At 31.3% G+C, this 24,875-nt stretch overlaps 4 protein-coding genes across 7 annotated transcripts; 2 read left to right on the top strand and 2 right to left on the bottom strand.

Moving 5' to 3' along the window:
• The first annotated feature begins 1,552 nt into the window (after positions 1 to 1,552).
• LOC137806190 (cysteine-rich receptor-like protein kinase 43) lies at positions 1,553 to 6,373 on the top strand. The gene is made up of 6 exons (XM_068606177.2): positions 1,553 to 1,973; positions 2,075 to 2,214; positions 3,119 to 3,329; positions 4,038 to 4,272; positions 4,482 to 4,632; positions 5,847 to 6,373. Exons 1-6 carry the CDS (start codon positions 1,910 to 1,912, stop codon positions 6,267 to 6,269), a joined length of 1,224 nt encoding a protein of 407 aa, XP_068462278.1. The 5' UTR covers positions 1,553 to 1,909; the 3' UTR covers positions 6,270 to 6,373.
• A 1,346-nt stretch (positions 6,374 to 7,719) lies between these two features.
• Positions 7,720 to 10,336, top strand: LOC137806189 (uncharacterized). 4 transcript variants are annotated; one of them, XR_011080315.2, is made up of 3 exons: positions 7,724 to 8,790; positions 9,084 to 9,906; positions 10,012 to 10,336. XR_011080315.2 is itself a non-coding variant. In XM_068606176.2 (2 exons), exons 1-2 carry the CDS (start codon positions 7,749 to 7,751, stop codon positions 9,233 to 9,235), a joined length of 1,194 nt encoding a protein of 397 aa, XP_068462277.1. In that variant the 5' UTR covers positions 7,724 to 7,748; the 3' UTR covers positions 9,236 to 10,336. The 4 variants fall into 4 exon arrangements, 2 of the variants coding, with proteins under 2 accessions (XP_090156455.1, XP_068462277.1); XR_011080316.2 differs by adding an exon at positions 8,930 to 8,997 and having other exon boundaries at positions 9,084 to 10,336; XM_068606176.2 differs by having other exon boundaries at positions 9,084 to 10,336.
• A 5,553-nt stretch (positions 10,337 to 15,889) lies between these two features.
• On the bottom strand, positions 15,890 to 16,572 carry LOC137808822 (pectinesterase inhibitor 7). Its single transcript, XM_068610102.2, has one exon. It carries the CDS (start codon positions 16,529 to 16,531, stop codon positions 16,010 to 16,012), a length of 522 nt encoding a protein of 173 aa, XP_068466203.1. The 5' UTR covers positions 16,532 to 16,572; the 3' UTR covers positions 15,890 to 16,009.
• A 480-nt stretch (positions 16,573 to 17,052) lies between these two features.
• LOC137806188 (pectinesterase inhibitor 7) lies at positions 17,053 to 17,957 on the bottom strand. Its single transcript, XM_068606175.2, has one exon. The coding sequence runs from the start codon at positions 17,843 to 17,845 to the stop codon at positions 17,201 to 17,203; it is 645 nt and encodes a 214-aa protein (XP_068462276.2). The 5' UTR covers positions 17,846 to 17,957; the 3' UTR covers positions 17,053 to 17,200.
• Positions 17,958 to 24,875: the final 6,918 nt, after the last annotated feature.

The raw sequence follows: 24,875 nt of genomic DNA, 5'->3' as shown, positions 1-24,875 counted from the left end.
TCACTATAACAACTAATTATTTGTTGTCTCTAAAATTGGTTTCTATTTCTTGATTTTCTAGTAGTGACAAAATTAGATACTATTTTATTTTAGAGACTAAAAAAATTATCGATATCTAAATTAGTTTCTATTTTTGATAAATAATTTCTAAATTGATATCTAATTAGTTACCTAAGTTTTAACTACCAATTATTTAGATTTTAAAGTTGGTATTTAAAATTTTTTTAGATACCAATTTAGAAATTATTTATCAATTTTTTTTGTCAACAATAAAAAATAAATAAATAGGAACTACTTCAGGGTCACATACCAATATTTTTTTAATCTTAAAAATAGTATTTAATTTTTTCAATACAACAACTATTTTTTTTTTCTAAAATTAATTTTTATTTAATTATTTTCTTAATAAGATAACAAGAAATTAAATATTCTAATTGAATAATACCAAACACCTTGAAACAAAAGAGGACTAGACTATGAGAAGAAGAGAGTCACATGTCATTTTCCTTTCACATATGATAAACTAGGACTGGACTCTTTTGGTCATGGCTTCACAACTTCTTTCACTTATTTCACGTTAATAACAAGAAAGAGACACATTTAATTTGAATTCCTACATGTTATTCTTCTATAATGAGATTAAACATACTAAATAAAATTTGAAATTAAGTGAGACTCCTTTTAAAATTTATTATCATTTATGGAAGAAACAATTTATTCATTTCCACAATATTTTATTTTCTTTAGAATTGTTTTTTTCTAAATGTTTTTTTATGGGTTGGAAGTGTCTCTTCCTTCGCTCTTCTAGGTATCGGATTCTTGATGTAGATGATCTTTATTCTTTGATTTCACATAGAACGTGACAAAAAAAATGGTACCACCAAAACATGTGAACCTCAATTTAAATTATAATTGTACACATTTGCTTCAACTATACATGCTATCAAACGGGTTTTAATCATTGTATTTGAGGCATTGTTTCATTTTGAAGGTCGGTATTCTGTCACACTTTTATTTTTATAAGCGTCTCGATAGGTTGGAAGAGAAAAAAGTATATAAACTGTCATTGACCTAAATTCTTGATCAATATAAAATTATATTGGCGGTATCGAAACAAATCAATTAACCTTTTTAAATAGGTATTGACTCTCGAATCTTGGATTTTGTCAACCATGTGTAGTACAAAAGAATTTTTATTTTCATTTATTTATTGTTTTTGTCGATTCGAGGTTAGTTGGAATCGGGATGAGTTTCGAGTGGTCTTCCTTCAAACTTTAATGATTTAGTTTCAATGAGAAGACTCTACCGGTAAAAAATATTCTGACGCTTAAATCAATAAAAATATCCAGTTTAATGTATTTAATGGATATAAGATTTAGAATTTAGGGTTTATGATGTATAACACTAAAATTCAAATTAAGATTACTCCAAAACAAAATTTATAATATAATCAAAATATTTATGTAACATTCAAAAGTTAAAAATTGAAATATTTTGATCACATAACACATTAATTATTAATTATTAATTATGTTGTAGCATACTTTTCTTTGGAAGGTACTTCCATTTACTATTAACCCAGTTCTTTTCTCCATGGAAGGCTTAATGTCCGCAGCAGAACGCAGAGATTTTTTTTCAATTTAAAACAAAACACAAGAAATTGTGAAAAGTCAACAGTGGGTCAACGCGGACAAAAGCAACACGCCTCCACTATAAATTATCATTTCCAGTTTTCTGCAGAGAGAAACTTTTCTGGTTCATTCATTCATTCATGCGAGAAAAAGCTTCGTTCCGTTGCCAAACACTTGTTCATCTTTTTCACTTCCCAAATTCGCATCTCTCACTCTTTCGCTCCAAAATTTTCCTCTCTCTTTCTTTCATGGGCTCATTTCGGATGCCGTAGACCGCCATGACCAAACCCAACTCTTTCTTTCACAATCTCATCAAGCCCTTCAAATTCACCTCGAGTAAAGGTAAGAGCACAGAAAAATCCAATTCCTTTTTTTTGTCTTCTTGAATAACTTTTTGAATCTGGTTTTCCGATTGAAATTGTACACTTTTTGTGCTTGATTAGAGGAACATAGCGAAGACGATATACAGAAGTTAGCTGAACAGGAGAACAAGATTTTCCCCTACGAAACATTGGTCGCTGCTACGAACAAATTTAGCATTCTTAACAAGCTTGGTGAGGGAGGATTTGGACCCGTCTTTAAGGTAATTCAATTGTCAATTTGTTGATTTTTCGTGTTTGAGTTGATTAAGATTGAATTATCTGAAGGAGAAAAATTAGGTGTAAAAATACTGTTAGGGTTGTTCTTCGATTAGAATCCGAGTTTCATTTGGCTTATCTGCATGGTCTTTTAACTTAAATATGTGTTATTTAAGTGAATTAGAATACATGTTCTGTTCTGATTTGAAAAAAATGGAAGTATATGATGTTTTTTCGCCTCGATTTCCACACGAAGAAATAGAAGCTTCGTATGCTTGTTTCAGAGTAATGGACGAGCGTTTAGACACACAAATTAAAAGGCGTTTTTCTGAATTCCAACTCATAATTATGAGTTTCGATGCATAATGAAGAAGAACAAGTTGTTGCTTTGAAAAGAAATGGGAGAAATATGTCCTGTTAAACTGAAATTAAGTTCAACAAGAAGTAGGATGACTAAAATGGTATTTGGTTCGTTGTACAGCAAGTATGCATACACTTGCACAATTAGCTTTTGTTTTGTGTTGTTAGATGAAAATTTTTGAACTGAGAAATATCCTCATGAAATTTCTGAATTTCAGCTGATGTAAGGGTTATATGGCCTCTTTGCCAAATGGTATATAATATATTGTTTTTCCCTTGATAAAAAACAAGTAACCCTTTTGTCATATACTTCTGCTGTGAACGTATGTGAAGGGTTAAAACGGATTTCCAAACTAAGGCTAAATGCTTCTAGAAAATGATTTTACTAGAGAAGCACTCGTGTTGATTTTCTGTCCCCAGAAAGGTGTAGAGATTGGAATGGGAATAACTTTGGAGAAAGTTCAACACGGAAGAATTGCAACTAGTTTTTGGTTTTACTTGGTATGCAAAAAATGTTAGACTTATTCTAATGTTTGTTTAATTTTGAAGGGGAAATTGAGTGACGGGAGAGAGATTGCAGTGAAGAGGTTATCACGTAGATCGAATCAAGGGAAAACGCAGTTCATCAACGAGGCCAGGTTGTTGGGTCGTGTGCAGCACCGAAATGTGGTGAATCTGATCGGTTACTGCGCCCATGCCTCCGAGAAGCTTCTTGTTTATGAGTATGTCCCTCGCAAGAGCCTTGACAAGCTTCTCTTCAGTGAGTTTTTCTCTCCAAATCATCCTCTTCATTTACATGCACTATTTTCTTTTACAGAAGAACTTTTGGTAAGAAAAATTTACCTTTAAACAGTTTTCTGCTGGTTTTGGGAAGGCAAAGAAAAACTGAAGAATGACACAGAAGTAAAATTTGTTTTAAGATTTTTTTTTTGTGGCTTCCCTTGACTAGATTCATATTTTTTATCATTATTGCAACCAAACCTATGGGTCCCAAAACACCCTTATTTTTTCATCCCTTCTCGTATAAAGTATTTCTTGTCATGCGTGAGCCTGTGGTGGACACTGGAAAGAGACAGCACTAAATCATCTTGACCTTCTCAAGCATTAAACTATTAACTTATTTGACAAACATGTAACGTTCTAATAAATTAAATAGGCACACAACTTGTAATTAAATAGAAAGTTTCCAGATTGCAGCACACCTCCACCTCCGAAGAAGAATCAAAGAAACTTCCACAGGAATTCAATTTTTTTTACGACAAAAAATATTGGGATTTTTACATTCTGGGGCAATTTCATTTCATTTATTAATTACTAAAATAGATAAAATTTTAAAAAATTATAAAAATAGATAAGTCATGTTAATACGGCACAATCTCTACTTCATAATATTTTTGCTTTTAAAATTGATTGAAAATTAAAGATTTAAAATATAAGAAACTGAATTTGATTTTCAAAATTGATGCAGAATCGGGGAAGAAAGAAGAGCTAAACTGGAAACGTAGATTTGACATCATCAGTGGGGTGGGAAGGGGTTTGCTTTATCTTCACGAAGACTCTCACAACTGCATAATCCATCGCGACATAAAGGCCAGTAACATCTTACTCGATGAAAAATGGGTGCCTAAGATAGCAGATTTTGGTCTCGCCCGACTCTTCCCCGAAGACCAAACCCATGTCAACACACGTGTGGCTGGAACCAAGTAAGTTTGGATCACTTTTCATCCTTCATAAACTCTTTCTACCAACCACACACATCCCCAAAAGTCAAAACTCCAAAGTTAGTATCATACTATTCAAACCTCAATCAATGAAGAAAAAACCTTGAAAAATCAACTCATGCATGTCCATTTAATGCTACAATAACAATGATGCTGAAGGAATAACTTTGGTAATACGATGTGATATGCAGCGGGTATTTGGCTCCAGAATATTTAATGCATGGCCATTTATCTGTGAAGGCAGACGTGTTTAGCTATGGAGTTTTGGTGTTGGAATTGGTCAGTGGCCAGAAAAATTCATCCTTTGATACGAACTTGAGTGCGCAGAATCTCCTCGACTGGGTAAGAACTTTGAATACAATTTAATAACACTTTTTCTTACACCTAGATTCTAATATTGCATGAAAAGTTTCAAACTAATTGTATTCAATTTGAAAAGTTTCAAACTAATATTTATGAACTTCTTAACAAATACTACTGTAGTAAGGTTCTCAAAATTACTCTCCCGTTACTTGTAAGATCTTAAAATTAATTGTATTTACAATTTGGCTGTAATTTATAAATTAGAAGAAAAGAAAGGGAATAGAAACAATGAAGATTGTACACTTAAAATACCATAATATGTATTTGTCAATAGTTTTTGTACTATAATCAGAACTGTCAAAAGTGACTTCATCCATCAAATTAAAATATGAGATAAGTCATGTCTAACTAGTCTAATTTTCATATGGGTTACTACAATTAATTAACTTATTCTTTTCCTTAGTTGTTTTATATTTTGTTTTACATAAATTAAAGACAAAACTGGCCCAAAAGCTTTTTGGGCCTAATTTTACCAACCCTATTTGGCTGCACCTTCATACATTCTTCCTACACCTTCATGTATATTTTTTTGCATTCTTTTTTGTGTACACTGGATTGTAAATTCCGTAACACCCTTTTACTATAATATGTATTCTAGATTATACAATCTAAAATGTATTTTCAGAATATATATTATAATAAGGTTGTTACGGCTTGTAAAATAATATATTTTGAATTGTAAAATCCGGTAGGTGTAAATAGAAAAAAATTGCTACAATGGTCTTTTCGTCTTACCTATGAGATGTCCATAGAAGTTATCGAGGTGTAAGAAGTCACTATTTGACACTATCAAATGACCAACCTCTTTTTGTCATTGAATTATATGATTCAACGTGTTCAGATTGTATAACCGTAAATATAATTCAAATTTGTTTAATACAAAACATAATTATATAATTTTTGAATTGGATTGATTAAAATAATATTACATTATTTAGAAAAAAATTATTGATTTAGAAAATGATTACTCAATTCAAAATACAATTGTTATTTTTTTTTATATTCAAACCTCTGTGTTCTTCACATTCATTATAAGCAGAACACTTTAAAATCATCTTAAAACAGAAAACTTAAAAGTAATCTTAACATAAAGTGAGTCCAAACTTGTGATCTTAAAGTTATTTTAGTTACAGTGATATACTAATCAGGATGAGAGTTATAAAACCTACTTTGTTCATCCTTTGATCTTACAGGCATACAGGCTATACAAGAAAGGAAGGGCCATGGAAATGGTGGACCCTGCATTGGGGTCTTCAATCATAACTGAACAACTTGAAATGTGCATTAAACTGGGTCTCTTGTGCACTCAAGGTGATCCAAACCTCCGTCCAACCATGGGACGTGTGGTGGTGATGCTGTCAAAGAAACCAGACAACATGGAAGAACCAACAAGACCAGGAATGCCTGGTTCCAGATTCAGAAGAGTGCCTCGCAGACCCTCTGCAATGTTTTCTTCTGGGGTTGATGATGATTCTAATTCTAATTCACACACTTGTGATTCAAGCAACTATGGCACTAATAATAATACTACTTCTGCAACATCATCATCAACAACACCAAGCTCCACTGCTACTGCACAAGTAGATCCCCGAGGTAAACGACCAATGAAAGATTAGGCAAATGCTAATCAATTTTTTAGATTTATTTTTTCATTTCATGAATTTTGTCATGTAAATAAATATTTATGAGGTAAATGTTACTAAGTAGGGTAATTTTTTCACTGCCTTTGTGTCTTTGTTTATTATGATATGGTGCATTAATGATTTCTTCTTAAAATATTTGTGATTTATTAATTAATAAGAAACACTATAATTTGATAAAATAAATTGTTTCTCTTTCTTGAGATGGAAGAATAGGAGTAGTTACAAATTACATCGTTATTATTTTTAATCAAATATTAATTAATTAAATGAGAAAAAATTAAATAAAAGGTGATGATTAATTTCAGAAATACTATAGATAATTTTGAAAGAATAATATAAACATTAATAAATTTATTGTTACTAATTAATTTAAAAAATATGTATTAGTTTAAAAATATTTTAATCCAGGTACAAAAATTACTCTATATAAATGTATGTGAGTGTAAACGAGTAAAAATATCTGTAATGAAAATTATTTATTGTTTGTAAATATTATTTTAATATAAATTTATAATTTATTCAATTTTAAACAATTTATATTTACAATATCTATTTTAAAGTAATATTTTATTTATACATGATACCATTTTTGCGCTTGTAATGTCTGAGAAAAAGAGTTAAAATTATTAATAGTTGATCATTTTGGAGCAGACAAAAGTTTTGATAAATGATTTGAATGGAAGGACTAATAAGTATCAAGTGTTAATTTTCATTAATATTAAAAAGTTTAAAAATAAAGAAAAACAAAAATGATAATTTTTGTGTTCAAGTGCTTCTTTTAAGGTTACAAAAATAAAGAATCTTAAATTTATTTTCAAAATCAAATTAATCAACAAATTGATTAAGATTTAATAGTGGATCAAAGTTTCTCTGAATCAATGATATTAAATATATGATCATACTTTATCCAAAACGTCCCCACCATCAAACTTACATTTTTCATCTTCAATGTGTAATGAGATTTTCTCCAAATTCTTTTCAAGTTGAATATCTTTCTTGTTTCAAATAATCTATTCAAATGTTAGAGAATGACAATTTAATTCATTCTTTTTAAAATTCACACACTCAATCATTTACTCTATTTTTGTATTATTGGATATTGAAAGTTATATATAATCCTAATTAATATATATATATATATATATAAAACTATAAATAAAACTATTTGTATATTCTTATTTTAACTAAAATTAGTTATGTAAAGTTTGTGACTCTTTCCACGCTATTGTTCTTCTAACAAAACAAACAAAATAGAAACAAATATGAGAGATCAGAAGTTGACACTTACCCATATTAATACATTAACAACTCACAATTTTTTTTTATATAATTAATATTATTATTTATTTTAATATTTTTTTATATTATTTAATTTTAAATTTATTTTTTATTATATATATTTATTTCTGAATCAATCCCATAAGAAGATAAGAGGAAGAAAAAGACGCAACAATGTTAAGCATAAACACCACCTCTGCCGCCACCGCCGCCACTACCACCACCACCGTGGCTCCTTTCTCTTCCCTTCTTCCAAAACCAAAACCCCATTCTCTCACTCCTTCCAATTTCAAAGTCCAACCACTCCCTCTCTCCACCTCCTCAAAATTCCTCACCCAACTCCCCATTCCGGAATCTATCCGCTCCTCCGCCGCCGTCGCCGTCCCCCCCCTCAACCTCAAGTCCCGCCTACGCAATGGCGACACCCTCTACGGTCTCTTCCTCCTCTCCTTCTCCCCCACCCTCGCCGAGATCGCCGCCCTCGCTGGCTACGACTTCGTCGTCGTCGACATGGAGCACGGCCCCGGCAGCATCCGCGACGCGCTCCCATGCATCCACGCGCTCGCCGCCGCCAACACCGCCGCCATCCTCCGCGTCCCGGAGTCCACCGCCGTGTGGGCCAAGAAAGCCCTGGACCTCGGCCCACAGGGCATAATGTTCCCCATGATCGACACCGCCCAGTCGGCCCGCCAAGTCGTCTCCTTTTGCCGCTACCCCCCCGACGGGCTCCGCGGCGCCGCCCACCCCATCGTCCGGGCCTCCAAATACGGCTTCGACGATGGGTACATCGGTAATTACCTGGACGAGCTTCTGATCATGTGCCAGGTGGAGTCCGAGGAGGGAGTGGCCAACGCCGGCGAGATCGCCGCCGTAGACGGCGTGGACTGCATGCAAATGGGGCCGTTGGATCTGAGCGCTAGTTTGGGGTACTTATGGGACCCGGGGAACAAGAAGGTGAGGGAGGCGTTGAGGGAGGCGGAGAGAAAGGTGTTGGACAGCCGAAACGACGACGTCGAGAGTGGGGCTTACCTTGCGGGCTTCGCCACGCCGTTTTCTGGGGCGAAGGATATGAGGTCACGTGGGTATCACATGGTGAGTGGCGGCGCCGACATCGGGTTGTTTCGGAGCGCCGCGGCGGAGGATGTGATTGCTTTCAAGACGAGTGTTTCGGAGAGTGACGAGGAAGAGGAGAAAGACTGTGATGACAAGTATTGGAGTGAGTGAATGAATGAATGAATGAGAGAATAAGAGTTTCCCAGTTTTTGTAAATTTAGTTCACCTACTTTATGAATGTGTTTTTGATCTTTTAAATGAAAATCACTCTTTGATTTCATGTTTTTGATTGTTCTTTGCAGTACAATAATCTCTGGTGATGAGTATGGTATTTTGATGGTTTAACCTGTGATTGATTCTGTTGAAATTGGTATGATCTAATGTGCATGCTTAACAACACTCTTCTTTCATTGTAATGAACCTACTCAGAGGAGTTATGTCTTCTTATTGTTGCAGTTCATATGGAAGCAAATGTGATAAGTGTCCAGACAAACAATGATCTCAATGACCATCCAAATCATTCCTTGGAACAAGAACATCACCTTTCTTTTAACACTCTCAAAGGTGTCTCCTGCACTGTTACTTTGCAATTCCCCAGGCACTATTAGTGGGATGCAGATTCAAATACTACCTAATAGTGCCATTCAGACAAGTTCTTGCAACCATGAAACAAACTTCTAAATTTTAAGTCATGGTAGGTAATGGAAACTCTTTGAATGTGGAAGGTATGGTGAGTGAAGTGGAAATACAATGTGGTATTCTCATCTAAAACATTTAGAAGCTATCTTGCAATTAAGTTCAAATTATTAAAGTCTTTTTTAAACAGGGTTGGAACTAAGAGAACGATTATCTCTTTTCTCGGTCAGTCGGTCTTCTACCATTTCTTCCTTTCTCAGAATAGTTTTCTTGCTCTCCTTTCACTCTTATGTTTTTGGTTCTCATAAACTCTAAGCTCGCTCTCCTTTCACTCTTATGTTTTTCGTTCTCATAAACTCTAAGCTTGGATAGTACCTGTAAAAAAACACTTTGACGCTCAAGTAAGATCTCAGTATTTGTCTATTGGTACTGAATGATGATGTACCTCATTTCTCAAAATTTGTGTCTATTTATATGATTATCATGAACTCTTTATTATTGGGCTGAATTAGAGTTTTTGATAATGATTAAGAGTGTATTACCTAATGTTTGATCACTGATTAGTCTTGTTAATCTTCTGTTTAGACATAACAAATTTAGTCATGTCAGCCGACCCTAACCAGACACTCAGGCTTCAGCTATGGTACGGATCCGACCAATACATTAAAGAAGCATAAATTGTTTGCAAAGTTATCTAAGTGTTTATTTGGTCTTACTTAAGTGGAATACTTAGGACACACAATTTCAGGTCATGGAGTAGTGGTGGGTGCTTCCAAGGTTCAGGTTGTGCTAGCTTGGGCTCTTCCTTGCAACCCCTTTGAAAAATATGCTTAAGAAAGACAGTTTTAATTGGGTTTTTGAGGCTATTATATTTTGAGACACTTAAAAGTGCCTTAACTCAGGCTCCAATTCTGGCTATTCCAGATTTTTTAAAGGCTCTTGTCCTAGAAATAGGTGTGTCAGGGACAAGTATAGGGCAATTCTCAGCCAAAAACAATAAGCTTGTACACAAGAACTATATGAAATCACTGAAGCAATTGCAAAATTCAAACATTACCTCTTTTGGGGCACAAGTTCTTGATTAGGACAGATCAGAAGAGTTTAATCCTATGAATTCTTCTCATGATATCAATGTATGGTGTTTAATCATCATGTAAATATATCGGACTATATTAGAATTGAATATAATAATAAAATATATATAATACTAACATGTTATAAAGTATATTATTAAAATGTTAAATCTTGATTGAAATTTTATATTAAAAAATTGAATAAAATAAATAATATAAAAAATTTATAAAATGATTGTCTTCAAATTTTGAGTGGAAAATAGTATGTTACTTTCTTATGAGTTGATTTATAATTTATAATTAAAAAAATTCTCAAAAAATTCAACAAAATTCAATACGAAAAGAATCACAAATATTTCCTGTATATTGATAATAAATAGTTAAACAATAGTAATTTATATGACTCTTATCTTATTTAAAAAAATTCTGAATATAATTTGAAAATTATAATATTATAAAAAGATGATAAGTTTTCTCTATGAAACAAGTATATAATTGAGAAAAAGTTATTTGAAAAATCATACTCACGATGTTACTATCCCATAAAATGAAAGTTGGAAAACGCTTGTCTCAAATTAAAGGAACTTTACTTATTAGATTATTAAGTAAATAGGGGTTTAATATAATAAATATTATCATATTTTGTTTTTAAGTAAAGAAAAGTAAAGTCTTAGTATAAAAAATTTAATTTTGTTTGAATATTAAGGTAATTGAACATGGGTTTGGTTTTTAATACTTGTCACGTAGGTTTATTAGAGAAAAAAAATAGTAATATGCAATTAATCTTAAATGTAATATTTTATTCTCTCCTTTTTCTTTGTAAATTTAAATTTTTTAGTGGTTAAATTATATATTAATGTTAATTTTTTTTAACATGCGTTTACACATGAATTTTCTTACCTCCACGGATCTAAACAATAACATGTTAGAGGATATTTTATTCTCTTTTCTTAAACGCGACTATTATTACATAATGTTGGTTGTAATGATTTTTTGGATTTATGTGTAGCTCAAAAATCATATTTACTCACTTGTAGGGGAGGATATCATTGTCCAGACGAGACAATGTGAGTTACTAGTAGAGGGCGGCATGCTTCCTCAGGTGGTGGTCATTGGAAAAGTCTATGAAGAGGTCACCACCTTACATAGCGTTTCTCTCTCCCCTAATGAGGCGAAGGTAACAGTTGAAAGAGTACGAGTACCTGATACTCGTGTTCCAATACCTTCATATGAGGTAACAACTGTGGCCGATGCATTTCAGACATTCGTAGTTTGGCCCAGACACTTCATTCGAATTATGCCAGAACCTCCGATAATAATTTCATTTCATTATATTAATTTATTTCATTATCTTTAAAATATTTATAACATACTTTTTATCTTTAAAATACATAAAAACCGAAAATTATTAATTTTACTAAAATAATGAGCATCAAAAGATGAGAAAAATTGTAAATAATATTCATGGAGAAAAGATATATTTGAACTAAACTCTAAAGTTATTTAAAAAAAAAACTTAATATTTCTCCTGAAAATTTGTGTTTTTTATGATAGCCTTCGTCTTGATGTTATATTGATGTTGTATGTGACATTGAGTTTATATTTCTCCATTCTTAAATACTAAAAAAAATTATTAAATATAAATTAATTTTAAAAATAAAAAATAATTAACAAAATATTACTTTATATATTAAAAAAAATTGATATTGTTAATAAAAATTATAAACTATTTTTTTAATTATATCTAATTAACGATCAAAGTTTTAGCTATCCATTTAGATTATTATAAAATTGATAGTTAAAATTTGTAATGAATTAGATAGTAATTTGTAAGAAAAGATGTGAAGTCAGTATACTTCTCTAAGATCATCTTATAAAGAACTTGAAAGTAGTATTTTGTATTATCCAATCTAAAATAATAATTTGGTATTTTAAATTAATTTTTCAAATTGTATAATCATAAAATCAAAATATTATTCCATAATACATAATTTGAAATACAATTTTAACTCTCATTACAAAATTTGAAACTTTAAAACTGTATTTTGGATTATGTAATCTGGAGTACAATTTTGACTTCTAGATTACACAATCCATAACTTCAAAATCATGTTCTAAATTATGTAATCTAAAATGTAATTTTGAAGTTTTGGATTACACAATTCAAAAATCAAAAATTTGACTGGATTCAATGTGATAATGTTGATTTTTTGTCATAAATATGAATTTTCAAATTTTGGACTAAAGTGTTATATGAAGTTGATACATTGTCTCGTATAATTAGATGTGTGATATTGTAAAATTTGAGATAAGAAAATGTGAATTGCCTTAAAGCTTTTACTATGCATGAGATAAGTAAAATAATGTATTTATATAAACATTTGTATAAGAAAATGATAAAAAATTGTAAGAATAATAGATGTTTTTTATTCTCTTATGTGTATGGTTACATCACTTCATGTATAAAAAAATATATAGGGAGTTTCTCTCTCCAAATTACAATCTAATTAGGTAGGAATACTAATTATGAGATTCTATCATTATTAAATTAATTGCATATGATTGGGTACAATATTGCATACAATAGTTGTTAATTTGGTTGTTGGTGAAAAAGTTTCAGAATAGTCCACACCTTCAATCTGAGTGTACCCTTTGCGATAAGGCGCGCCTTATATCTGTCGACGCTACCATCTGAGTTGTACTTTATTTTATAGATTCATTTGCATCTGATGGGTTTCTGCCCAGCGGGTAACAGTGTCAAGGTCCACGTTTGATTTAGCTACAAGGCGGAAAGCTGTTCGTCCATAGGTTTTTGTCAATTTGGATCAAGGATAGTTTGAGCATAAGTGTGAGGTTCTTTGGTGGTTGTGATATTAGCAAGATATGCACTATGTGTAGAAGAAAATCGTGAATTAGAAAGAAAATGATGCATAGGATACCTGGTTCCATTCGGCCGGTCTTGGGCAGTGGTCGAATGATTGGCTTGGGATCCCGTTACGTAGTCTTGAAGCCAGGAAGGTGGGGTTGATGTGCGACTGGATCGTCGAAAAGGAAGGTCGGTTGGAGAAGGTTTGGTAATGGGTGCTAAATTTCTTGGCATGGAGGAAGAAGGTTGGTCTACTAGAGGGTATTATGACGAGTAGGAGAAGAAGGTTGGTTTGATGGAGGTTCAGGGGCATTGTGACGAGTAGGAGAAGAGGGTTGGTATGATGGAAGTTCAGGTGTATTGTGACGAGTAGGAGAAGAAGGTTGGTTTGATGGAGGTTCATATGCATTGTGATGAGTAAGAGAAGAAGGTTGATCGAGTGAATGTTGGACAGGAATGGGTAAGTCAATGTCAATAGTGGGCAAAATACCTTGTAATGGAGGTGAGGATGGTGTGTGTGACTGTTGGCAGAATGAGAAAACACTTTCATGGAAGATGACATCCCGACTTGTAAAAAAAGTGTTTGCATCTATATCAAATAATTTGTATGTTTTTTTTACTGTGAGGATAACCAATGAAGATGCATTTTCGGGCGCGCAGATCAAATTTTTGCTTAGGTGAAATAACAGTTGCGTAACAGAGGCAACCAAAAGTTTTAAGGTGAGAAAGTGAAGGTGGTTATTATATAGTAGCTCAAAAGGTGATTTATTTTTTAGTAAAGATAATGGCAAGCGATTAATGATATATATATATATGGCGATTAAAACGCATTCTCCCCAAAATTCTAATGGTAAATTGGACTGAAATAGGAGGTTGTGTTTAAAACGTGTCTATGTTTGCATTCTACTACCCCATTTTGTTGAGGAGTGTAGACGCAAGTGCATTGACATTCAATATTTTTTGAAAAAAATCATACATTGAAATAAATTTCAGTCCGTTCGCGAATGGTTTTAATAGATGCCTGAAATTGATTTTTTGCAAATGTAATGAATGACTCTAAGAGAGATTGGGTTTCAGATTTGTGATTCATAAGAAATAGCCAAGTACATCTAGTATAGTCATCGACTATAGTGAGAAAAAAAATGTTTTCCAAAATTAATTGGGTTTATGAGGACCCCAAATGTCACAATGCAATAGATTAAATGGAGAATGAGATTTTATTGTGCTCAAAGGAAAGGGTAACCTTGTCTGTTTAGCTTTGTTACAAATACTACAATTATTATGAATGAAAATGAGATTTTTATGATAGGGATAGGTAGTAAGGAAGATACGAGTTGTAGACACGCCGGAAAAGGATGTCTAAGGCGTTTGTGCCATAAATCAGAGTCGGTCGATATTTGAGATGTGTGAGCTTGGTTTGGAGGATGGGACATGTAGTATAAGCCTGCGTGTTGTTTAACGAGCTAATCATCCTCCCCGTAGCCAAGTCCTGTAAAACTCAAACATGTGGAGTAAAAACGACACAAAAATTTAGTGAACTGGTGAACATGAGATTTAAATTAAAAGAAGGAACACAAACAACATTTTTTTAGAATGATTTTGTCATTGAATTTAATTGTGTCCGTAGATAAGATGGGCGCAGTTGAGTCTGTGGGTAGATTAACATTTGGAATAAATGATGATGAAGTGTGGGTGAAAAATTGTGAATCAGATGCCTCCGCTATCTAAAATCCATGGTTTCGTAAAAGCAGAATTAGAAGATGAGTTATGGGCAAGCAGATTAACGTGTCATTCTTGTTGTTGAGCGAGTAAATAGCTTTTGCCAATTGCTGAATTTGCTCGACACTGATGTCTTGTTTACCGACATGATTTTTTATTTATGGGATAAAAATGGAGAGGTTGTCAGGACACCAAGATCGGTGCTCTGATATCATATTAAGAAGTGGGTTTTAAGCCTAACTCAACCTCATAAAATCGGCTCTGATACCATGTAAGAAAATGATGATAAAAAATGGTAAAAAGAAGATATGTTTCTTATTCTCTTATGTGTATGATTACACCACTTCATGTATAGAAAATATATAAAGAGAAATAATTGATAAAGGAAATGAATTAACTTTTACCGCAGAAGGATTCAAGGTAATTGGTTCACATATGTCAGTATGAATCAATTCGAGAGGTTGCTTAGTCCAATATTTAACCTTCTTCTGAAACGAGGTTCTTGCATGCTTGTTGAGCATGTATTCTTCACAAAATTTTCCCTTATATTCCATGTTGGGTAGTCCATGCACCAACTTCTTCCTTAACTCTTTTACACATTATGGTCTGTCAGCACAAACAATCCCATCAACCCCTATCGATACATTTGTTTATTTTATTTGGTCACTTTTATTAAATCTAATGATTCATATATATTTATTTGAGGACTTAGATGTCTCATTTAATATAAACCAATTAAAAACTTTTAAAATTATACACTTTTTCCCATCACAAACAGATGTGATTTTGTACTACTAAATAGAAAAGGATACCAAAATTCATAACTAAATAAAAAAGAAAAAGAAAAAGCTATTGCTATTGCTATGTAAATTTTTCACTACGATAATAGTTAAAGAGAGAGAAAATAAACAGTTTTAAGAGATAAAAAAAAAAAGTAATGAACGAGGAAATTTAAAAGGAAAAAAATATTACAAAACTAATTAATATATTTGAAAATAACTTAATCAGTGGGATGAAATCTACGAAAAATTCACACACAAAACCAAAAGGCAAAGTAAGCAACCAAAACGACAGAGACAGTGTTCGTTTCAATTGGCGGGTAACGTCATAGCGAAACCGTTCACCAGCGCCAAAGCATTGCTTATCGACTTCTTCACCTTGGCCACGCGGTCGCTTATGTCCGTCTTCAGGGGACCTTCCACTTCCTCAAACCCGTCCGTACACGTGTCCACGTCCGTCAGCGCCGTGCTCATCCACGTCTGCACGTTGCTCGCCGCAAATCGGACCGAACCGGAAGCCCCGTCCGGTTTCAAGCTCTGCATCTGCTTCAACGAGTCACGGATCATGTCCACTGCGTCCTCTAGGTTTGTGAAGCAGTCCTTCACGGCGCCGCCGCCAGGATTGCCGGAATCCTTATTGGTTGCCGCGGTCTGTTGCGAGAGGTAGGCCGCGGCGGCGGTCGTCTCGTCAAGCGCCGCGGACACGGCCGCACGCGCACGAGTGAAGTCCGTGTCACCACCGGAAGCGTCAACAGCGGTGACGGTTGGGACGAGACGAGAGAATGTGGATGCAAAGAATAACAGAGAAAGGAGGAGGAAATGGTGTGTCATTTTGGGGAAAACTTGTTGAGTTTTGTTTTATGTGTTGAGATTCGAATTGGGATTGGAATTTTTATGCATGAATGAATGTGTGAGAGCGTTTATATAGGAGTTGGTTTTCTTGGGGCCATTGAACTCAGAAGAATAACCAAACTGCCATTATCTGCTATTTTAAAAACTAAATCCTAATAAAGACAAAGTTTAAATTTATTTTTAGCATAGGTGGAAAAACTAAGTTTTGTTTTTTATTATGTATATAATATTATGTTTTAATTTCATTTTAAAATAAATGTCATAGAATTTAAGTTCAAATATGACATTTCAATTCTGTTTCAACAACTATACCTGTACAAATCCTACACTCTTGTCTCTTCCTAACTCAAATTTTGAAGTTATATCAAAATTATTCTACTTATTTTGTTCATCTTATTTGGCCACTATTACTAAATCAAATCATAAGGAGAGGACTTAGATTTCTCACTATGAACCAGTAAAATTAATGAACGAGGAGATTTAAAAGGAAAGAAAAAAGATTATAAAACTGAGTAATATATTTGAAAATAACTTAAATCAGTGAGAGATGAAATCTACGAAGCATTCACACACAACACCAAAAGCAAAGTAAGCAGCAACCAAAACGACAGAGACAGTGTTCGTTTCAATTGGTGGCGAATAATAATTTTATAAATTATTAGCGAAACCGTTCACCAGCGCCAAGGCATTGCTTGTGAACTTCTTCACCCTGGTCACGCGGTTGCACACGCTCGTCTTCACGGGACCTTCCTCTACGCCCTCGAACCCGTCCGTGCAGGTTTCCTCGTCCGTCAGCGCCGCGCTCATCCACGTCAGCACGTTGCTCACCCCGAACCGGACCGAACCGGAGTCCCCGTCCGGTCGTCTCAGGCGCCGCATCTGCTTCAGCGAGCCGCGGATCTCGTCCACCGCGTCCTCCAGGTTTGAGAAGCAGTCCTGCACGGCGGCGCCGGCACCGTCGCCGGAATCCGCAGAGAGCGCCGTGGCGGTCTCGTGTGAGAGGTAGGCCGCCGCGCCGTGCGCCTTGGCAAGCGCCACTGCCACGGCCACTCGCGCGAGGCCGCCGGGGCTGCGTTGCACCGCGGCGGCGTAGGGAGAGAGCGAGGAGAAGCACAGGTCAGGGTACAACGTTGCGTTGCAGCTTTGGCGAATGAAGTCCGTGTCACCGGAAGCATCACCGGAAATGTAACCGGAAGCGTCACCGGAAGTGTAACCGGCGGTGACGGTTGAGATGAGAGGAGAGAGTGTGGAAGCAAAGAATAACAGAGAAAGGAGAAGGAAATGACGTGTCATTTTGTGGAAACTTATTGAGTATTGTGTTATGTGTTGAGTTGAGATTCGAATTGGAATGTGTATGTGAGGGTTTATGTAGTACTTGGATTTCTCGGTGCCAATTGGACTCTGAAGAATAACCAAAGTGCCATCATCTGCTATTTTAAAAATTAAATCCTAATAAACACAAGTTTAAATATACTTTTAACAAAGGTGGAAAAAAGTAACTTTTGATTTTGATTATGCATAAAATATTATATTTTAATTTCATCTTAAAATAAATGTAATATAGAAAGAACGATTATTTTACATTTTGGTTGGTCTTTTTATCTCTCTTCATAGTCTTTGTGTTCTTCTTATACTCATTTGTTTCTAGTCCTCGTGAATACTAAGCTGAGATGATATATGGAAAAGACAATCTGACACTCATGCTATTAGTACTATAAATGATGATGTACCTTATTCTTTAAATTTGTGTTAATTTATATAACTATCATGGATCCTTTGTTATTAGGTTGGATTAAGATTTTGAATCATGATTAAAAATATATTATCTAGTGTTTGACCACCGATTAGTCTTGTTAATCTTCTATTTAGGCATAATAAATTTAGTTGTGTAGATCGATCTTAACGAGATACTAAAACTTAATATGTCATACGGACCCGACTACTACAAATTCTCCGGTACAAATTCAACTATATTAAATTGCAAAATTATAACCAAAGTTTTATATTCATGTTGCAGGTATCAAAGAAATTACTTAAAATAATTTTAATTTAAATATAAATTATAAATTTACCTTCACTTGATTCAACAATAGTATTTTAATTGCACTACAATTGCATTCTTAATCAATATTTTTCTTAATATTTTTATATTTAATTAGTGTGAGTTGCATGTTCAGATATAAGTACTTGGATACCTTTTTCTTTGAAAGAAAGTGCATAGATACCAAATAGTTAAGAGTGCGACTTTTAAAGTTATTTATAAGTACAAATCTCGCTATAAATATATTTAAATTTTAAAATTATTAAGACAAATATTAATATTAGAAGAAAAAATTATAATTTTAGTATAAAAATTTTAATTTCGTAAATTTTGTTTTAACTCCATGATTAAAGTAAAGAAAAATTAATATTAATATAATTAATCTTGAAGAACTATTAAATATTTTAAATTTTTCTTTTAATATACTCATTTGATAACTAAAGATAAAGAAATATATATTGACATTATTGGAGTTTAAAAAAAATTAACAGAATTATAATTTTTATATTAAAACTGTATTTTTTTATTGTACTAAAATAAAAAAAAATGTCTATACTTGTTTTACTATTATTCACCTTATTTATTGAAGTAAAAACAACTACAATTTGTGTATTTACAGAAAATAATCTGTATTGATTTGTTTTGAGTTTGAACTAGGGATTAGTCTAGGAATTAAAATATAATATTTAAATTTTTTAAAATTAATTTGTTTTAACTTTTAAAATATTTTTTGAAAAAATAATTGAAATATTTTATGTTTCAATTTTTTTTATTAGAATAAAACAAATAATCTTTTTCTCTAACGTAAAATTATATCTTAAAAAAAAATTCTAAACAAAAAATTTAATATTAAACTTTATTAAAGATAAATATCATTCAATTTTATATATTCCAATAATATATAATATTTTAATATTAAATCATTTTTAGAGTTTAAAAATATAAATATAAATATTATTTACACTAATCACTCTTACAAAATAAACATAATGTTATTTACTAATTATTTCATTTGATAACATAAAATTATCTTAATTATAAAATTACATTTTATAAAAAAAAACTTAAATACACAATATCATTAATAAGAAATAAATCAACCCATAATTAGAACATAAATATAAAATAATTGCTAAGGTAAAATTTTTAATTTTAATTCAAATTTATGATGTTATTGTACTGAAAAAAGCAAAGTTAAATAATATGCACCAATCATTATTTTTAATTTAATGTATGTTTTATAATCCTTCACTATCAAAGTAATAATTTTTTCAACATGGTGTTTCAATCCTATTCATCATCTAATTTACAAGTAAAAGGGCCAATTAATTGTTTATTTATAAATTAACAAAATAAACCATTTTAATAATACTTGAATCAATTGTAAAAAAGCTTTAGTGTAATTAATTTTGGCAAAAGCTAGTTTAAATCAATTCCAACTAACATTGGAGTTATCTACTAAACCCAAAATCCAATAATCACAAAAATCTACTTACATCTCTAAATCCATAAAATCTACTTAATTTATTTATCTATTAATGATCACATTAACATTCATATCAATTTCAGTTCCATAAATAGCCCCATCTATCTGTAGACAAGTCTACTATATCATTTTAGTTTAAAATTTACTTGAAATGAAAATGTCTAGCAATTTTATATGACTTGAAAACAAAATAAATAAAATTAACAAAAAAATATGAATAATTACAAATTTATTTTGAATAATAACATTATAAATGACTATTTAATTGACATACTAATTTCATCCATTTTCATTATCATCTATAGTTATGTGTTTGGTATCATCCCAATTAAATCAACTATACATGAGACTAAGAAGTCACTCACATTATAAAGTCTTGTTCTGCATATTTCCCGTATTCTAGTTGGGTTTTAAATCCTATGGCTTGTATGAGGTTGATTCATTAAGGCTGGGTAGTGTTGGTCTGGTAATCCCTTTATTAAGTTGGTAGGTAGGTGATCTAATAAGAGTTTATTGTCAGATATTTATGTATAAAGGTTGGACCACACCTAAAGTGATTTTTATTTATTTATTTTTATTGCCGATAAAAAAAAAAGTCACTCACAATTTCATGTCATATTCGGATCTCCAAAGTTTGATTCGATTTTTAATATTCTCTCAAAGTGAATTTTAAAGTTGATTGATGAAAATATTTTGTATACACTTTTAACATTGTGTTTTACCTTATTTACTACATTTTTTTTTTTCTGTTTAATTGTTCGTACTTGGATTGAATTTGGTAAATAAGGTTCAAAAATGACTTAATCATAAAACTAACTTATTTTTTAATTTTAACTAATTTAATTTTGTCTCTTCATTATAGGTATATCGACTTTAAAAACTTTAGATAATGGATTAAAAGACAGTTATCTCACTCTATAGAAAAAAAATGTTTGAGTACGTTTATACGGTTTTATGTATAAGTGTAATTGTTTTTATACATTTGGATATATCTTATTCAGTAATTTCAATTAAAATTCCATTTACAAAAATGATAATAAACAATAAAAAATAAAGAAATAATGAATAGTTCACTTTAGAATTATAAAAAAAAAAAAAGTGCAACGGTTACTTTGTTGGCATGCTGAATGCCCACTTAAATTTTGCGGCAAGTGCGTGTGAAAATAGAAATTAAGGTCGTTTCCCACTCACACGCTTGATAACGATATTAACGGTCGGCCAGCCAATCATAATAAACGTTTCCATATACTCTTCATGTCAAATGCATAAATATTATTTTGATAAATCTATGTTTCCACTCTCTATTTTTAATACTTCTTTTTTCTCTTTAAAACATGTGACGTGTTAAAATGTTATTCTCCATTTTTGTTATTCTTAAATATGTTTTTTAAGAGTATCGAGATTTGCACCAAAGAAGAAAAAAAAATCTTAGTATGGAAAAGATTAGAACATTTCATGGTATATAAGTGGAAACAAACCTCATATTATAAGTTGATTTTATGAAGTTGTGTTAAGCTTAAAGTCCACTTCTTATGGTATCATAATCCTTTTGAGCCTATCATAACAATTGTTTGTTGGACTTATCAGGTCATCCGTTATCGGAACACCCATAATATACAGTCTTACGCATGAGTTGGTAGTCTCGACGTGAATGAATGTATTGGAAATCCCACATCGATTAAAAATTAAGACATTTTGAAAAAAATAATATATATTGATAATTATATGAATAAATGTTAATTGCTGAAAAATAATAGATAAATTTTGTAAAGATATGTAGATATCTAAAGATCATGAGGTAGGAAAATATTATAATTATGAATAAAAGTAAGAACATTCAAGAAAATAAAATATTGGAGATAAAGTTATTGACAAATAAAATCGTTATTATGAATGAATACTTGAAAGAGCTCAAAAGAGACAAACACAATAAAAAGCGAAAAGATTTTGGATTTTTAAAAAACGATACAGACAAGGGTTCTTAATAAATAGCTATCGTCTATATTAAATATCAATATTTTAGACTATATTTACCAAAGAATTGTTGTTTACTATAACATTTTTTTATATTTGTTATTTATGTTTTTTTTATATATAGAATATTATTTTAAAATGTAAGAATCCATAATCCACAAATTAAGTTTGATGTAATATTTTTTTTTTTTATAATAGTTAACAACTAGTTGAAGCATCTTTGTAATAAATTTTTCTTTCACTAAAAATAGTATAACAACTAAATCTAGAAAAATGACACAAGAAATCTAGAATGGTATAGGTATTCTTGTTATCATCATTTACTTTATTCTGTGTAATCTTTTCCATTTAGTTTGGTAATTTTGCTTTCATTAATTTATTATCATTTATTGCATTACTCATTTGGTATTGCAATTCAATTACTCATTTATCTTTCACTACTTTAAGCTTCCATTAACATTTACTCCAGCCTTCGTGCTTTATCTAGTTTCCCATTGATTACTTTTAAATATTTTTTTCTACAATTTTTTACCCTTTATTTGGTTTCTATTTGATTACTTAAAACATCTTTTCCCCATAATTTTTTACCCTAATTTACTTAGGGTTTTCTTACTAAGAGATTAGTTACAAGTATTGCTTACATTATTTCAGTTTAATATTTTCTGTTTAGTTGTTTCCACAAAATCTTTTTAAAAAACCACAAAATTAATTATTGAAAGTAATGAATGAGATTAATGATTTCGTGAAATTTTATTAGTTATGAAATGTTTCGATATAATATGCTTTATCGATATTGTTTTGAATTAAAAATTAAACATTAAAATTGAAAAAAAAATTATAGTTGAGAGAAAAAAAATTACAAACTTTATTTATAAATTTACATTGATCAAAATCCGCGAAAATGACTTGCTTATAAAGAGAGAGATATTTCAGTTTGAACTTATTTTCATATGCATAAATTTTGTACCTTGGTCTATTTTTTTTTTATATTGGGATTGTGTTGCAAGTTGGAAGAAGTTTGTGTACAAGGGATAAATATTCAATAAATAGTGGTAGGGTCAAATTTTTATAAAATTAATTGTGAAAATTTGGTTTTAATTTTTTTTTAAATTTAAATAACTTTAAATGAAACATAATTTCATATTTTTACATAATCTTAGTTGTATCCACATTTCACACCTCTTTACCAACCATAACACATTCATTCTTTTTCAGTCGCAACGTTTGAGGGAGCAACCTCATCAGTTGAATGTGTGGAATGGTTGACGAGAATATTAGTTGTATTTGACGTGTCCTAGTGCAATTTTTTTTTTAGTTTTACTCCATTTTTGCACATTGACTTTTTTCCTTGGTTTTGTGACTTCCAAAAAATAAAAATAAAAATACAATCATCACCCATGAACACATCACAAAACTTATTTCAACCAATATTCACCGTCAGTCATACAAACAATCATCACCACTCAGAAATAAAAAAAAAAAACATCACATCTCCATCATACTTAAAAGAGTATTGTGGCATATGTGTCTGAAGTGTTCGCTTCGGTGCAAGTAAATGTATGGTCTTGGATTTATGCAAAGTCTCGTTTTGCTTATTTCCCTTATTCTAGTTGGGTTTTAAATCATCTGGCTTGTATGAGGTTGATTCATTAATGTTGGTTAATGTTGGTATGGTTATACTTTGATAATTTGGTAGGCGTTCTAATAAGAGATTGGTGTCAGATATTTCTGTATAAGGGTTGGACCACCCTTGAAATAGTTCCTATTTATTTATTTATTTTTATTGCTGATAAAAATAAAAACTTAAAAGAGTATTATTGAAATTAAAAAATAATATGAAAGTGTAAAAGAAAGATAAGAAGATAATCATATAAGATGAAATCTGATCATTAAAAAAAATCACAATTCATCTCTAAAATAATAAACTATTTCTTGAAATTTCTCATACAAAACGTATAAATGTATTTTTTTTTTCTTTTGAACAATCCAAAATCCTTTTGATAAACGCAAGGAAATTGAGGTTGAAACAGTACCGTGTGGAAACACAATTAATGACCGAAAAGCAACGAAGACTTTTTACAGGGAATGGTTTGAACTTTGTGTTTCATCATCGCACACTTCCTCAACTGTCATCCAAGCTTGCTAATGCTTATTTTCTTTTGCCCTACCATCATTTCAACATGCATACACTCATTTCTCTTTCTCCTTTCCTTTTAAATCAGATATACCTTCTCAAAGTCTAAGATTAAATTTTATACAAAGTGGTTAATAGATTCAAGTTAGGATCTTTCTTATGAAGTTTTGAAAAATTTGTTGTTGGTTGGATATCAAGAAGATTGGTTTGAAGTTTTTTTTGAATGTATAAGAAAATGATGATGAAAAATAGTAAGAAGAAGAGATGTTTCTTATTAGGTATCTCTGAAATATATAGGGAGTTTCCCTCTCCAAAATACAATCTAATTAGGTAGGATACTAATCATGATATTATATCATTATTAAATTAATTAATTACATATAATTGGATACCATATCGTACAATATTACATATAATTTGATAATTATTATTTTCTTAATAAAATGAGAGTTGAAACATTCCTGAAATGTCTTCTTTGTTTTAGTTTTATTTGTTAATAAAAAAATATTGAAATTAGGATTTTACTGATCGAAAATGGATAAAGATTAGTGAAATGAAACTATAATTTATAAAATGACTTGTAAATTTATTTTTGTTAAGAATTTAGGTTGAAAGTATGATTCGTAAGAGTTTCCTCGTAGCTTTTTTAGTTCAAATTTCTTCCATTATATTAACTCTTTTTGCTATT

The sequence above is a fragment of the Phaseolus vulgaris genome, chromosome 3 (genome assembly GCF_051622355.1).
Source record: "Phaseolus vulgaris cultivar YP4 chromosome 3, ASM5162235v1, whole genome shotgun sequence".
In the NCBI taxonomy this organism is placed as follows: domain Eukaryota; kingdom Viridiplantae; phylum Streptophyta; class Magnoliopsida; order Fabales; family Fabaceae; genus Phaseolus; species Phaseolus vulgaris.
The sequence above is the reverse complement of the archived record's forward strand: the minus strand, read 5'-3'. Positions and strand labels throughout refer to the sequence as shown.